Consider the following 17,811-nt stretch of genomic DNA (forward strand, 5'->3'; position numbering starts at 1 on the left):
TATGCCGCTGTACAGAACACTGGTGAGACCTCACTTGGAGTATTGTGCGCAGTACTGGAGGCCATATCTCCAGAAGGATATAGATACTCTAGAGAGAGTTCAAAGAAGAGCTACTAAACTAGTACATGGATTGCAGGATAAAACTTACCAGGAAAGGTTAAAGGACCTTAACATGTATAGCTTGGAAGAAAGAAGAGACAGAGGGGATATGATAGAAACTTTTAAATACATAAAGGGAATCAACTCGGTAAAGGAGGAGAGCATATTTAAAAGAAGAAAAACTACCACAAGAGGACACAGTTTTAAATTAGAGGGGCAAAGGTTTAAAAGTAATATAAGGAAGTATTACTTTACTGAGAGAGTAGTGGATGCATGGAATAGCCTTCCTGCAGAAGTGGTAGCTGCAAATACAGTAAAGGGGTTTAAGCGTGCATGGGATAGGCATATGGCTATCCTTCATATAAGATAGGGCCAGGGGCTATCCATAGTATTCAGATATATTGGGCAGACTAGATGGGCCAAATGGTTCTTATCTGTCGACACATTCTATGTTTCTATGATGAGCCCAGGTCATTGGTATGGGCGAAACGCGTAGGGACTATATATCTATACCACTAGTGCATTTGGCATCGTAATGAACGGCTGTGCTGTAAGAATGCACCATTGTGTGCGTTAAGCAGCCGCCTAGAATGTGTATCATAGAATACCTATTTTTTCTAACTCTAACGACATATTGGATCTAGCACGTATTTATATGGTGCAACAATCTGTGAATATATCTTTATTATTTTCTGTACTTAGATCAGGTCATCACCTAGGAGGCCGCAATTAGACCCAGCCCAATTATCATCAAACAGGGGCAAACTAGGGCGACACAGGAGGTTCCTGAACACGGGATCGCCCTTATCGGGGCGGCTATTCCGTTTTTTAGGCAGGAATAAATGTCCTAGGGCAATACCTAGGGACAGGCCCAGTCAAGAAGTTATCATCCTGCCTATAATCAAGTGTTCTTTAGCGATCTCATTGAGAAACGGAAATAATCTCTTCAGAGCACCAACCGCATGTCCACCTATAAAGTGTCGATTTTTGTTTTTCTTTTTTTTGTGTGTTTGTTATTATGGGAGTTTGTTATTTTATACATATTATATATTAAAGGCTACGTTTTAAGGTAGGTGGTACCCTGTGATTATACAATTTATACATACCATCCGTGTTTATTCTCCCTCTGACGGGACATTGTCTTAGCTGTGATTACACCTGTAGTTAGACAGTTGACAAAATCACTAATAAAATACTCTCTGTTGGCATTGGAGCCAGTGAACGTCTTAGTTTCCAATACCTGGCTACAGGCCATACATTTACCACATTTGAATGTTCCTAGGGGTTTCCTTGAAAGCCAGTTACCTGGGTTTGCTGGGGGCTGATAATGGCTATTTACTAGTCTATCCCTTAGGCTTAGGGAGATAGTTACCCCCATCATTCAGTATTAGGCCACCCCCCCTCTACATAAGGAACCTAACCAGGCCATATATGTGACCATATCCCTTGCTCACCCTCTAAATAGTGCAGTTATTCACTCTATTTAGTTTCTCATCTATTTTATTAGAAAGGAAATAAAAGTTACATTTTAACTTTCAACAATAAGGCATACTCAGTTCATCATATACAGTATAGAGACCACTGAGTTTATCCATTAGTAAGTCCATCTACCATAGACCTCTACTAAATACAGTTTATATATCTAGAGTTTACCTAGAACGCAAATGGCACGTTTTCTCTCAGCAAGTCCTAATTTGGAAGCATGTTCTACAGAGGCTAGAAGCGTGTTCTCAGAAACACAGAATATATTCAAACTACTTCATCCAACAGAATCAAAAATGTGTTCAAAGATCTAACAGGGGCCTATAAAGATCTAATAGTGTGTTGGTGTGAAATACAATCACTGGATCACTATTTGAAAGAAAACATTGTACCCAAAGGCCTGAGAATTAATCTGACTCCAGCAGATAGACTAAGGAATACGGGTCTGATTAAAAAGTGGGAAGAGGAAGCCACGGCCAGCTCGCATAGATTTATGCGCCTGCTTCTAGAAGAAGAAAAACTGAATCTTGAATCTAAACAGAAAAAAGTTAACAGTCTGAGGGAACAGGCGCTGAAATTTAAGGATGAGGCACAATTTCAAACAAAGGAGGAGTACCTACAAAACACCATTGATAGGTTCCACTACACTATTAGGGAACGTAAACATCAGCAATACGTAAAGGACTCCACAGAATTTAAAGAAAATAGGGCGTACCTCTTCCTCAACAAGACACAACAAAAAGAGGTACATAGTGAAATCTCATCCTCAAAAGCAGAGGGCTCGAAAACTGAGCAGGGTAGAACAAGAGGAGGAGGTAGAGGTCAGAGATACAGGGGTAGAGGAGGAAGGGGTCGACCTAGAGCCGCCAGTAGGAATACCTATAGTGAGAGATATCATACATGTATCACACTAGGACCTACACCTATTCCTTCATCATCAGCCTCTTCTACTTTTTTGGCCCAGGCCCCCACACAGATGCCTTATCAGTTGAGAAACAAAGTGTAGGGGGATATGGAGGGCAAATAAACACGACTAGTAAATTGCTAATTATTAATCTCTCCTCATATAATCTGACCACCAGTGACTTATCCCTTCTGAGTAAAGGTCTATCCTTTGTCCCCACAGTTAGATACAATACCTTTGAATGGAGTAAAGATGTAGCCCTATTTACACGGAAACTGCTGTGGCATAAACATTTTTGTCTACAAGATCGCAAGAAATGTGATGAGCTAAATATGAACCCCCAGGAATTAGAAGCTACACGCACACTTGTTAATTTGATGGAGGAAGAGGAGAAAGATAGGGCAGAGGGTCCATTCACACAGTTGAAATTGAAAAGTACCCAGATGCCAGATTCAAGTATATCTATCTTTCAGAAATTAGTCTCTAGGGACCTAGAACTAATTAATACCACAAGAGGAGTATCTAAAATGAGCAAAGAAGAACACAAAGCCCTAATGGGCTTAGAACGTGACTGGAATGTAGTGATAAATCCCTCAGATAAAGGGGGCAATTTAGTTATAATGGATCAGGGTGTATATAAAAAAATATGTTTGGACATCCTGGAAGATATGAAGTTTTACTGAAAGATCCTGGCCCTACCTTTATCTTGGAATTGAGAAATATTCTAACTAAGGGATTAAGGGATAAACTAATTGATCAGGCAGAATTAGATTTTCTTCTTCCGAAATATCCGGTCACGGCTACCTTTTACTCCCTACCCAAGATTCATAAGGGCATTAAGCCGTTAAAAGATCACCCTATTGTATCAGGGGTAGGAAGTTTGGGGCAGAATATCGGCATGTATGTTGACAAACTAATTCGACCTTTTGTGGAATAACTTCCATCATACATACGTGATACATCGGACCTGTTATTTAGACTTAACGGCGTATGTATGGACGATACAACAATGTTTGCCTCCATAGATGTCAAGGCTCTATATAGCTCCATAAAACATCATCTGGGTCTGAAGGCAGTGGAGAGCTATCTATCCATGAGGGACAAAAGACACTCAGTACATAATCAGTTCATATTGGATCTATTGAACTTTAGCCTAACCAAGAACTACTTTATCTTTGATGACCGATACTACCACCAGCTCAGGGGTACCGCGATGAACAGTTCCTGCGCACCGTCGTATGCAAATTTACTCCTGGGCTGGTGGGAAGCTAACTATATTGGATCAGATATGCTGGAGAAGTGGCAGGATATGGTAGTTCTTTGTCTAAGGTTCATAGACGATATCTTTGTTCTTTGGAGAGGGACTGAAGATTAATTTATGGAATTTATGGAGGTGATTAATGATAATGATTTAGGTTTAAAGTTTACCTCTGAGTATCATCGTAAATCATTACTGTTTTTGGACGTAATAATAGAAAGAGGTACGGACAACAACATAATCACCTTTGTTTATCGCAAAATAAAACGGCAACCAATAGCCTTCTCCGTTGGGATAGTGCCCATCCTTATGCCCTACGAAAAGGCATTCCTAAGGGTCAGTATCTTAGGATTCGTCGAAACTGTTCGACCATGAAGAAATGTAAAAACCAAGCCAAGGATCTAAGAAATAGGTTTAGGGAAAGAGGGTACCCCGACGGAGTTTTGAGAACAGCCTATAAATCAGCATGTATAGAAAAAAGAGATATGCTCCTTATCCCCAAAAAACTAAAGACAGGGACATCTGTATGCTCCAACAGTGTCCGTGTTATAGGTACTTTTGATGATGCACATCAAAAAGTAAGGCAGGTGCTATCCAAGTATTGGGATATACTCAAAGCAGACCCAGACCTTGATGAAATCTTGGGACCGTATCCTCAAATAACATACAGAAAGGGAAGAAGCCTAAGGGATAGACTAGTAAATATCCATTATCAGCCCCCAGCAAACCCAGGTAACTGGCTTTCAAGGAAACCCCTAGGAACATTCAAATGCGGTAAATGTATGGCCTGTAGCCAGGTATTGAAAACTAAGACGTTCACTAGCTCCAATGCCAACAGAGAGTATTTTATTCGTGATTTTGTAAACTGTCTAACTACAGGTGTAGTATACCTGGCACAATGTTCTTGCCCCTTGACTATGTGGGCAAAACAAAGAGAGAATTTAGGCGTCGCATTAGAGACCATGTATATGATGTTCAAAATAAAAAAGATACGTTAGTGGCACGCCATATAATTCAGTGTCACGGTGGGGATATTACTTGTCTTAAGTTCATAGGCATTCAACATGTCCCTAAACCAAGGAGGGGTGGAGATTGGGACAAAATGATCCTAAGGGCAGAAACAAAGTGGATATACAGACTGAACTCCATGACACCAAATGGTTTAAATGAATATTTGTTGTATAAACCTTTTTTGTAAATATTCCACCAAAAAGTAAAAGTAGAGCATCTGTAAGAAATATACTCTAATTTCCGCCCCTCCCATCTCGCTTTCTCCTATGTATTCATCTGGGGTCAGATCCCTAATATGTATCAAGACACTATGGAATTACAAAAACTGGGTTCTGTGATATATACATATTATCAGTACAAAAATATGTTTGCCTATACTGAATAGTACTGTACCTGTTTTGCTGTTTTTTTTTTTTTTTTAATGATGCCGATGAATAGTAATAATGAGCCATTGGCTAGAATATATAATATAGAGTCATTAACATACCCTGTTTTTGCTCTTGTGTAACTGTTTTTGCTACCGGGACAGACAGGGTTAATGTAATACGGGCTTGTTCTAGCCTGCTAGAATACTCTATGCTGTGCAGAGTAAAAACGACATTGATACGATGCGATCGTAATCAAAGACTTGCTCAGTATTGAATCAGCCGGGGACGCAGAGAAAGGTCCCCATAGTAACAATGTACTCCCATTGACCACGTCACTTCCGGCAAGTAGCGGAGCGTAGCGAGTCCGGCCCTGTAGTAGGCGGCACCTTGTGACTGCGCGTCTCCGTGGGGAATTGGCTGGTAGTTTAGTGGGAGTAGTCTGTGTGCGGCACACCTACAAGGCCTATTGGCTGGCTAAGCTGATAGGTGGAGCCTAGCGCAATGAAAAAGACACCAGTAAGTGAACACTTTGCCACTGCCGTGTATACAAGCAGAAGCGCTGCCACTGCCTATAGTGCTCTGCGATACAAGCATATCCATGTCCCTGAAGAGCCAATCTTCATTTGGAGAAACGCGTCGGATGATGGAACAGATCTACTAGGGAGGTAAGCGTGTAGGGTACTTTAGCACAGGCCCGAGGTTCCAGAGGCTGGGGGTCGCCCTTCTCAGGGCGGGTGCTCCGATCACAGCCATTGAGGGATTCCCTGCCCACAGACTAGTTGATGCAGTGAAAGTGCTTAGGGAGAGAGTTACCCCCATCATTCAGTATTAGGCGGCCCCCCTCTACATAAGGAACCTAATCAGGCCATATATGTAACCATATCCCTTGCTCACCCTCTAAATAGTGCAGTTATTCACGGTATTTAGTGTCTCATCTATTTTATTAGAAAGGAATAAAAGTTACATTTTAACTTTCAACAATAAGGCATACTCAGTTCATCATATACAGTATAGAGACCACTGAGTTTATTCATTGGTAAGTCCATCTACCATAGACCTCTACTAAATACGGTTTATACACTTCCCAGTAATCTATCAACGCAATCCGCGATATGTCGAATACGAGTGCCAGGAAGACAACATACCATTTGATAATCGTCCTATCTATGCCTTCAAAGCCCATCAACCAAAACAGGGCCTACACAAGAGGATTTAAATCAATGGCCAGCACTGCACTTTACAGGCAAGAAAATAAGCAGTTGTGCTTCTGTAAAGAAGTGTGGCATATTTCTTCTGTTTTTACAAGCACACCTTTTTTTTCTAAGTGCATTGTATGAATAGAATTTCCTAAAATTTTATTTACTACATTGTGAGATTCGTCAAAGATCATGGCCTACATTTACTAATGTGAATATACCTAGATATTGGCATAAATTCCACCAAAATATGTAACAATTTGGTGCATCTCGGTTTAGAGAAATTCTCTGTGCTAGCCCAACACGGGAGGGCATGGCTGCACAGGAAGAGTGTGGGGACTAGTGTAACACTTTGCGCTGAAATTAAGCCACAGTACTGGTGTTAAAGGGGTTGTCTGACTTAAAAAATGGCATTTATCATGTAGACAAAGTTATTACAATTCACTTATCAATGTATTGTGGCTGTCAATATTGACTCCTTTGCTGGCTTGGTTCATTTTTTCCATAGCATTATACCCCGATGTAGTAGAGTTAACAGTCATGCTTTCTGAGATTTCTGAGATGTGTTATCTAAACTAAGCAAACACCTTCAATTGCTTTTCAATGACTTTTATTTCAAGATAACACGATAATTTAAGAAATTTGAGTTAAGAGTTTGAGTGCTAACCCTGCTACATCTGTACACTGCTTGTTTCTAAGAGTTACGGCCACTGTTGCAGTACAGATATGAGGTTCTGGGACTGGAGCTGCTGTGCATTTGTGCTCCCATGGTCCCGGCCACCACAATGTGCAAGCACAGCCACTGCTGCTGGATTACAGCAGTGGTCATAACTAGAGTTGAGCGAACACCTGGATGTTCGGGTTCGAGAAGTTCGGCCGAACTTCCCGGAAATGTTCGGGTTCGGACATTGAACCCGAACCCCATTGAAGTCAATGGGGACCCGAACTTTTCGGCACTAAAAAGGCTGTAAAACAGCCCAGGAAAGCGCTAGAGGGCTGCAAAAGACAGCAAAATGTAGTTAAATCCCCTGCAAACAAATGTGGATAGGGAAATGAATAAAAATAAAAATAAAATAAATAAAAATTAACCAATATCAATTGGAAAGAGGTCCCATAGCAGAGAATCAGGCTTCATGTCAGCAGAGAATCAGTCTTCATGTCATAGCAGAGAATCAGACTTCACCTCAGCCAAAACTGGAACAGTCCATTGTCATATATTTAGGCCCCGGCACCCAGACAGAGGAGAGAGGTCCAATAACAGTGATTCAGGCTTCATGTCAGCAGAGAATCAGTCTTCATGTCATAGCAGAGAATCAGGCTTCACGTCAGCCAAAACTGGAACAGTCCATTGTCATATATTTAGGCCCCGGCACCCAGACAGAGGAGAGAGGTCCCATAACAGAGATTCAGGCTTCATGTCAGCAGAGAATCAGTCTTCATGTCATAGCAGAGAATCAGGCTTCACGTCAGCCAAAACTGGAATAGTCCATTGTCATATATTTAGGCCCCGGCACCCAGACAGAGGAGAGAGGTCCCATAACAGAGATTCAGGCTTCATGTCAGCAGAGAATCAGTCTTCATGTCATAGCAGAGAATCAGGCTTCACGTCAGCCAAAACTGGAATAGTCCATTGTCATATATTTAGGCCCCGGCACCCAGACAGAGGAGAGAGGTCCAATAACAGAGATTCAGGCTTCATGTCAGCAGAGAATCAGTCTTCATGTCATAGCAGAGAATCAGGCTTCACGTCAGCAAAAACTGGAACAGTCCATTGTCATATATTTAGGCCCCGGCACCCAGACAGAGGAGAGAGGTCCCATAGCAGAGATTCAGGCTTCATGTCATAGCAGAGAATCATGCTTCACGTCACCCAAAACTGGAACAGTCCATTGTCAGATATTTAGGCCCCGGCACCCAGACAAAGGAGAGAGGAACCATAGCAGAGAATCATGCTTCACGTCACCCAACACTGGAACAGGCCACTGTCAGATATTTTTAGGCCCCGGCACCCAGACAGAGGAGAGGTTCATTCAACTTTGGGTTGCCCCGCAATATAATGGTAAAATGAAATAAAAAATAGGATTGAATGAGGAAGTGCCCTGGAGTACAATAATATAGGGTTAAGGGGAGGTAGTTAATATCTAATCTGCACAAGGGATGGACTAGTCATGTGGGATCCATGCCTGGTTCATTTTTATGAACGTCAGCTTGTCCACATTGGCTGTAGACAGGCGGCTGCGTTTGTCTGTAATGACGCCCCCTGCCATGCTGAATACACGTTCAGACAAAACGCTGGCCGCCGGGCAGGCTAGCACCTCCAAGGCATAAAAGGCTAGCTCTGGCCACGTGGACAATTTGGAGACCCAGAAGTTGAATGGGGCCGAACCATCAGTCAGTACGTGGAGGGGTGTGCACAAGTACTGTTCCACCATGTTAGTGAAATGTTGCCTCCTGCTAACACGTTCCGTATCAGGTGGTGGTGCAGTTAGCTGTGGCGTGTTGACAAAACTTTTCCACATCTCTGCCATGCTAACCCTGCCCTCAGAGGAGCTGGCCGTGACACAGCTGCATTGGCGACCTCTTGCTCCTCCTCTGCCTTCGCCTTGGGCTTCCACTTGTTCCCCTGTGACATTTGGGAATGCTCTCAGTAGCGCGTCTACCAACGTGCGCTTGTACTCGCGCATCTTCCTATCACGCTCCAGTGCAGGAAGTAAGGTGGGCACATTGTCTTTGTACCGGGGATCCAGCAGGGTGGCAACCCAGTAGTCCGCTCACGTTAAAATGTGGGCAACTCTGCTGTTGTTGCGCAGGCACTGCAGCATGTAGTCGCTCATGTGTTCCAGGCTGCCCAGAGGTAAGGACAAGTTGTCCTCTGTGGGAGGCGTATCGTCATCGTCCTGCGTTTCCCCCCAGCCACGCACCAGTGATGGGCCCGAGCTGCGTTGGGTGCCACCCCGCTGTGAACATGCTTCATCCTCCTCCTCCTCCACCTCCTCCTCATCCTCGTCCTCCAGTAGTGGGCCCTGTCTGGCCACATTTGTACCTGGCCTCTGGTGTTGCAAAAAACCTCCCTCTGAGTCACTTCGAAGAGACTGGCCTGAAAGTGCTAAAAATGACCCCTCTTCCTCCTCCTCCTCCTCCTCCTGGGCCACCTCCTCTTCCATCATCGCCCTAAGTGTTTTCTCAAGGAGACATAGAAGTGGTATTGTAACGCTGATAACGGCGTCATCGCCACTGGCCATGTTGGTGGAGTACTCGAAACAGCGCAACAGGGCACACAGGTCTCGCATGGAGGCCCAGTCATTGGTGGTGAAGTGGTGCTGTTCCGCAGTGCGACTGACCCGTGCGTGCTGCAGCTGAAACTCCACTATGGCCTGCTGCTGCTCGCACAGTCTGTCCAGCATGTGCAAGGTGGAGTTCCACCTGGTGGGCACGTCGCACATGAGGCGGTAAGCGGGAAGGCCGAAGTTACGCTGTAGCGCAGACAGGCGAGCAGTGGCAGGATGAGAACGCACAGATGGCCCGCACTTTATGCAGCAGCTCTGACATGTCGGGGTAGTTGTGAATGAACTTCTGCACCACCAAATTCAGCGCATGCGCCAGGCAAGGGATGTGCGTCAATCCGGCTAGTCCCAGAGCTGCAACGAGATTTCGCCCATTATCGCACACCACCAGGCCGGGCTTGAGGCTCACTGGCAGCAACCACTCGTCGGTCTGTTGTTCTATACCCCGCCACAACTCCTGTGCGGTGTGGGGCCTGTCCCCCAAACATATGAGTTTCAGAATGGCCTGCTGACGTTTACCCCGGGCTGTGCTGAAGTTGGTGGTGAAGGTGTGTGGCTGACTGGATGAGCAGGTGGGAGAAGAGGAGGAGGAAGCCGAGTAGGAGGAGGAGGCAACAGGAGGCAAAGAATGTTGCCCGGCGATCCTTGGCGGCAGAAAGACGTGCGCCAAACAGCTCTTCGCCTGGGGCCCAGCCGCCACTACAATTACCCAGTGTGCAGTTAGGGAGATATAGCGTCCCTGGCCGTACTTACTGGTCCACGTATCTGTGGTTAGGTGGACCTTGCCACAGATGGCGTTCCGCAGTGCACACTTGATTTTATCGGATACTTGGTTGTGCAGGGAAGGCACGGCTCTCTTGGAGAAGTAGTGGCGGCTGGGAACAACATACTGTGGGACAGCAAGCGACATGAGCTGTTTGAAGCTGTCTGTGTCCACCAGCTAGGTGGGAATTTACGCTTTCTCTCAAATGTTTGTGAGATGGAGAGCTGAACGCTGCCGTGTGACATGGTTGAGATGCTTGGTGACGCAGGTGGTGGTGTTGGTGGTACATCCCATGTTTGCTGGGCGGCAGTTGCCAACGTTTCTCCAGAGGCGGAGGAAGAGGCCGAGGCGGCAGCAGCAGAAGAGGTAGCAGGGGGAGCCTGAGTGAGTTCCTTGTTTTTAAGGTTTTTACTCCACTGCAGTTCATGCTTTGCATGCAGGTGCCTGGTCATGCAGATTGTGCTAAGGTTCAGAACGTTAATGCCTCACTTCAGGCTCTGATGGCACAGCTTGCAAACCACTCGGGTCTTGTCGTCAGCACATTGTTTGAAGAACTGCCACGCCAGGGAACTTCTTGAAGCTGCCTTTGGGGTGCTGGGTCCCAGATGGCGGTGGCCAGTAGCAGACGGACTCTCTTGGCGGCAGGTGTTCTGCTTTTGCCCACTGTTCCCTCTTTTGCTACGCTGTTGGCTCGGTCTCACCACTGCCTCTTCCTCCGAATTCTGAAAGTCAGTGGCACGACCTTCATTCCATGTGGGGTCTAGGACCTCATCGTCCCCTGCATCGTCTTCCACCCAGTCTTCCTCCCTGACCTCCTGTTCAGTCTGCACACTGCAGAAAGACGCAGCAGTTGGCACCTGTGTTTCGTCATCATCAGAGACGTGCTGAGGTGGTATTCCCATGTCCTCATCATTAGGAAACATAAGTGGTTGTGCGTTAGTGCATTCTATCTCTTCCACCCCTGGGGAAGGGCTAGGTGGATGCCCTTGGGAAACCCTGCCAGCAGAGTCTTTAAACAGCATAAGAGACTACTGCATAACTTGAGGCTCAGACAGTTTCCCTGATATGCATGGGGGTGATGTGACAGACTGATGGGCTTGGTTTTCATGCGCCATCTGTGCGCTTTCTGCAGAAGACTGGGTGGGAGATAATGTGAACGTGCTGGATCCACTGTCGGCCACCCAATTGACTAATGCCTGTACCTGCTCAGGCCTTACCATCCTTAGACAGGCATTGGGCCCCACCAAATATTGCTGTAAATTCTGCTGGCTACTGGGACCTGAGGTAGTTGGTTCACTAGGACGTGTGGCTGTGGCAGAACGGCCACGTCCTCTCCCAGCACCAGAGGGTCCACTAACACCACCACGACCATGTCCGCGTCCGCATCCCTTACTAGATGTTTTCCTCATTGTTACCGTTCACCACAATAAGAAAAAAATTATTTGGCCCAATGTATTGAATTCAAATTCAGGCCTTTTTTTACAGGCACCTAACACTATCTGGCTATCTATTTAGGTACTGTATTACACTAATACAGGCACAACAGTAACGACAGATTTAGCTGAATATAAATTGTAGGCCTAGTATTTAGGCGCTGGATGACAGGTATCCCTTTTACGGACAGAATTAAACTTGGAAATGCAAGGTAGCGTGTGAAGTTATTGAGGATGACCCTATCCACACCTTCAATCTAATATACCCTTTTATGGATAGATTTAAAGGGACACTGACAGGTCAAATCAGCATATATGGTTAGATATATGACATTGCAGGTCTTATACAGTCTTTTAAAAGCATATAAGTATCCCCCCTGTCCACCTTATAAAGAGCGAAATATAAAGTTTTATAACCTGCTTGTCCGGTCACCAATCTGCCCAAGGGGCGGCGTTTCATGTGAAAATGCGCCCAGCCAGCCTTCCCAACTGCCGTTCTGAAGCCCCGCCCAGCTCATCAATATTCACTTCGCTGGGCGGCGGCTAGAACTCTCCCCAGTCCCGATCCTGCGCATGGGCAATTCAATTGTCCGGGCATCGTTCATGCCCAATCTTCTGCGCCTGCGCCCCGCCATGGTTAGATCGCGCCTGCGTACACACACAGCCTGCCTGCGTCTTCGAGGCAGCTGCAGCCTCAGCCATGCACTGTTCAGAGCAGCGCTTCAGAGCGCTGCTCACTCACATCGTCAAAGGGGTTAATTATAGACAATTGAATTGCCCATGCGCAGGATCGGGACTGGGGAGAGTTCTAGCCGCCGCCCAGCGAAGTGAATATTGATGAGCTGGGCGGGGCTTCAGAACGGCAGTTGGGAAGGCTGGCTGTGCGCATTTTCACATGAAACGCCGCCCCTTGGGCAGATTGGTGACCGGACAAGCAGGTTATAAAACTTTATATTTCGCTCTTTATAAGGTGGACAGGGGGGATACTTATATGCTTTTAAAAGACTGTATAAGACCTGTAATGTCATATATCTAACTATATATGCTGATTTGGCCTGTCAGTGTCCCTTTAAAGTTGGCCTGATACAGCAGAAACCACTGATTTAGGGAATTGCTAAGTTGGGAATTGTATTCAACCCAGAACAAAAACTGTGCTTTGGCAGACACTAAATAAATTGACCAGCCTCAGCAATAAACACAGATTTAGCTGAATAAAAATTTTAGGCCTATTATTTAGGCGCTGGGTGACAGGTATACGTTTACGGACAGAATTATTTAAACTTGGAAATGCACGGTAGCGTGTGAAGTTATTGAGGATGACACTATCCGCACCTTAAATCTAATATACCCTTTTATGGATCAATTTAAACTTGGCCTGATACAGCAGAAACAAAATATTTAGGGGATTGCTAATTTGGGAATTGTATTCAACCCAGAACAAAAACTGTGCTTCGGCAGACAGCAGAAAGTATTACAATTGGCTAGCCACAGCTGAAACACCAGATTTAGGGTACTGCTATTTTGGCCAATTGTATTTTACCCCTCAATAAAATAGCAAGCACAGCCAAGCCCCTGATGTACAGTAGGATATAGCAAAAAAATAACCACACTATTGATGGTTAAATGGACTTGGTGGCAGCTTGTGCTGGCGCACCACAAGACACAAAATGGCCGCCGATCACCCAAGAAAAAAGTGACATAAAAACGCTCTGGGCAGCCTAAAAACAGTGAGCAATTAAATAGCATCAGTTCAATGATCCACAGCTGTAGATCGATCACTGAATTAAGTGTTTTTGCAGAGTTAATCACTGTCTAATCTCGCCCTAACAGCAGCTGCAACCTCTCCCTACACTGATCATAGCAGAGTGACGTGCGGCGCTACGTGACTCCAGCTTAAATAGAGGCTGGGTCACATGCTGCACTGGCCAATCACAGCCATGCCAATAGTAGGCATGGCTGTGATGGCCTCTTGGGGCAAGTAGTATGACGCTTGTTGATTGGCTGCTTTGCAGCCTTTCAAAAAGCGCCAAAAGAAAGCGCCGAACCCGGACTTTTACAAAAATGTTCGGGTCCATGTCACGGACACCCCAAAATTCGGTACGAACCCGAACTATACGGTTTGCTCATCCCTAGTCATAACCCCTTGAAACGATAATCAAATAAATCAAGCCAGCAAAGGAGGCAATATGGACAATCACAATATGTTAGTAAGTGCTTGGTATTAACTCTGCCTACATGATAAATGCCATTTGTTGACGTGACACAACCCTTTTAAAATCTGTCTCCAACTAAGCCTACCAAAAGTTGTTATTAGATGGTATCTGTAGCTCATTCAACATTTATATTTCATTGTTAAAAATTGGTAAAATTTGAAACACATCTATATAATAAACACTTGATAAAGCAATGTTTTTCTTTTTATGCAGGTAAAGTTTTAGTCCACTGTGCTATGGGTCGGAGCCGCTCTGCCTCTCTCGTTCTGGCTTACCTGATGATTTATGAAAAAATGACAGTTGTTGATGCAATTGCACAAGTCCTTAAACATCGTTGTATACTTCCTAACCGGGGTTTTCTCAAGCAGTTACGGCAGCTAGACATTCAACTGGCCTTAGAGAGGCGAGCTGCACGGGATGCTGAAAATGGTTTTGACAAGAATGAATGACGGTGATAAAACAGGGAACTAACCAAGAATACAATTTGTGATGGAAATCTCATACACCACAACTTCAGCTTAGTTTCTGCTTTGATCTTGTGCTGTAAAAATCTGCTTCTGTCATTCAGCTTGTGACCTCTAGTACCCTCATCTACGGATTTGGCTATAGTTCCTTTTCTCTTTTGTCACTCTGGTTCAACTTTAAAGGCTATGTACACCTGAGCATGTCAGCTCTGTACAGAAAAAAGGATGTCATATATTTAATAAAGACCAATTGAAAAAATTAATTGTAGCTCGAAATGAGTACAATGCAATAATAATAATAATAACAAAAAATTGCCCGCATAGGTCTACATTACCTTTAAAGCAATATAGTCTAGACACCATGGTCCTGATTTATCATGTCTTCTCTCCAGAATTCTCGCTTCAAAAAGTTGCTAAATGGGGCTTTTGTGACCTTTTAGGCTCACTTGCTCAAAAAAGTTTGTGACTTTTTGTATTCTTACACTGCTCACTCAGGTTTGGAAATATGGGTTGGAAAGTGGGTGTGATTACCTATGTTAAGGAGTTTCACTCCAGATTTTTTTTTTTAAGTTGCAATCTCACTCCAGGAGCAGGGGGGAATAGAAAAACTGTAGTAGCTTTTCTAGACAAAAGTGTTAGGTTTAAGGATAAGGCAAATTGTTCAAACATGTGATATGTGATAGATGTGGCATAAAGTACGCCAATGCATATTCAGGCAAAACTGACTTTGTTTATAGTATATGGATACCTTTTGCATCAGTTCTGTTCATTGAATTGCATCTCTTATGAGATAAAAATGATATTTTTGTAGTTATTTTTAATTAAGCCATTTGTCTTCTGCTGCCTTCATGTGTTCACATACATTGCAGGCTACTCAGTCCCATGACTGTGTGAACTGAAATCCATCAGACAAGCTGTCTGATGGCTTAGGCTAGATTCACACTAGCGCTTGACAACACTGTGCAATGGTTTTAGTCCAGCCGATTCTTGGCATATTTGCCGGGTTGCGGGGTCCCCATTTTAGTTAATTGCCAATGGATCTTCAGGCAGCTTCCAGCAATGCCAGATCCAGACAGCAATGCCAGATGTGTCAAGTGATAGTATGAAACTAACCTTATTTTGTAGCCCCCATCTCAAGTCTTCTAAAAAATCGCTAAATCTAACATCTTTCTGATTGTTGTAATAAACAAAGTGTAAAGAAGCAAAAACTCACAACAGCAGTCCAGATATAAATCTCTGTGCACAAGACTTCCAGCACATAGATGAATCCACTAGAGAAAAAGGGGAAGATTTATCAAACTGGTGTAAAGTACTGTAGAACTTGCTTAGTTGCCCATAGCAATCAATCAGATTCCACCTTTCATTTTTCAAAGGAGCTGTGACACATGAAAGGTGGAATCTGACTGGTTGCTATAGGCAACTAGGCCAGTTCTACTTTACACCACTTTTATAAATCTCCCCCAAAGTGTCTAGCACAAGAGCAAAATCTTCAACGGCCAAATGCCGTTAACACAATCTTATTTATGGAGATGTATCTTAATTGAATACATAGTAAAGCTTGAAGATTTTACTTGTCTTGGTTGTAAAGAAATCAGCATAAAAGATTGTTCAGAAAGGCAGAGAAAGGTTACAGAGTGAGCAGTCACACAGCTCATCTGATTTAATTCTGAATCGGACTGAGCAGCCTGCAATGTATGAAAACATGTTGGCTGCAGAAAAATAATAATTGAAAATGTTTAATTAAATCAATTCCAAAATAATATGCTTAACCAAATATTAGATGCCTTTAATTTTCTTATACAAAAAGCAGTCCACAGCACACAAAAAAAAGCTGGTATCCCATTATGGGATTTAACATAAAACTTAATCCCCGACCAACCCAAAAAAAATCATTTCATTGCCATTATGTGATCTGGCTAGTGTCTAGGGGGTACTTGAGGGCTGGTGGCTAGAAAATTTGCTTTATATACATTGTTCCAAATCACATTAGTTTAATAAAGTATGTTCACCTATTGTCTTACAGAAAAGTTATCATCTGCTACTTCAGGCTCCCCTGGTAATGAAATACTAAGTGGGCACCAAGACGTTTTACTAAATGTAATACTAAAACCGTATACTTGAGTGTTGGGAAATTAAAACATTTTTACTTCATTTATATAACTGTTTATACTTAACATGCAGTGTAAATCTCCTTTTCACTTTTTGATGTTTACAAAAACATGCATATTGAATTACTATTAACCCCTTCAGGACACAGCCATTTTTCACCTTCCTGACAGAGCCTATTTTTGCAAATCTGACGTGTCGCTTTACATATGTGGTAATAACTTGCAACGCTTTTACTTATCCAAGTGATTATGAGAATGTACTTTATGTTAAAGTTAAATTAAGTCGATATGTTTTACCTTTATTTATAAAAATCCATGGAAAATGTAATATCTTGAAAAATGTCCTGAATCTGAATGTTACGCTGAGCGCTCCAGGTCCCCTGCTGGCCTCGGAGCGCTCACAGCGTATGCCCCCAGGCAGCACTCCAGCGTCTCGGCGTGTGCGTCCTCGCTCTCTAGGGCGCGCGCGTGCCGGGACTCTTAGATTCAAAGGACCAGTGCACCAGTGATTGGTGCCTGGTCCAAAGGGGTTATTAAGGGTTAAGGTTGTGAGAGGCAGTGCTGACTTAATTAGGCTGCACCTGTGCACTGCCCATTTATACCTTCTCCTCCCACAGCCTTCTGCCGGATCTTTGTGCTTTGTGCCTCAGAGAAAGCGTTCCCTACGATGTTAGTTTGCCTTACCTGTTGCCGTACCTGTTGCCGTACCCGTTGCTACCGTCCACTCGCCTTTGAACCTTTGCCACCTGCCCTGACCGCTGCTACGTCCGACTACGCTCTTACCTTCTCCCTGTGTACCACGCCTTATCAGCTGCCAGAGAGGTCGAGTTTTTACTAGGGGACACGACCTAGTAGTTACCGCCGCGGCAAATCCATCCCGCCTTGCGGCGGGCTCTGGTGAAGACCAGTAACTGCTTAGAACCGGTCCTCTAGTACAACCCGCGCCATCGTCTCTCTGGTCCAGAGGATTCACTACCTGTCCTGCCGGTTCGTGACAGTAAGATCTGGCCATGAATCCCGCTGATGTTCCCCTGCCAAGCCTGGAGGACCTCACCACCATTGTGCTATGTTGCAGCAGCTCCTGCCTTCTCTGCAACAGCCAGCTCCTCCGTCTGCTCCTGCTGCATCACCTCCGCCTGCCGTTACAGAATCCGTTTGTTCTTACCAGACAAATATGACGGAGATCCTAAGCAGTGCCGTGGGTTCTTGTCGCAGTGCTCTCTCCACC

At 44.4% G+C, this 17,811-nt stretch overlaps 1 protein-coding gene across 1 annotated transcript in view; it reads left to right on the top strand.

Moving 5' to 3' along the window:
• DUSP29 (dual specificity phosphatase 29) overlaps positions 1-14,649 on the top strand; it is a 118,900-nt gene extending 104,251 nt beyond the window's left edge. Inside the window, exon 4 of the mRNA XM_040437671.1 lies at positions 14,225-14,649. Within this exon, the coding sequence (XP_040293605.1) occupies positions 14,225-14,460 (236 nt within the window). The 3' untranslated portion in view covers positions 14,461-14,649. The remainder of the gene's footprint in view (positions 1-14,224) is intronic.
• Positions 14,650-17,811: the final 3,162 nt, after the last annotated feature.

The sequence above is a fragment of the Bufo bufo genome, chromosome 6 (assembly GCF_905171765.1).
Source record: "Bufo bufo chromosome 6, aBufBuf1.1, whole genome shotgun sequence".
NCBI lineage: Eukaryota > Metazoa > Chordata > Amphibia > Anura > Bufonidae > Bufo > Bufo bufo.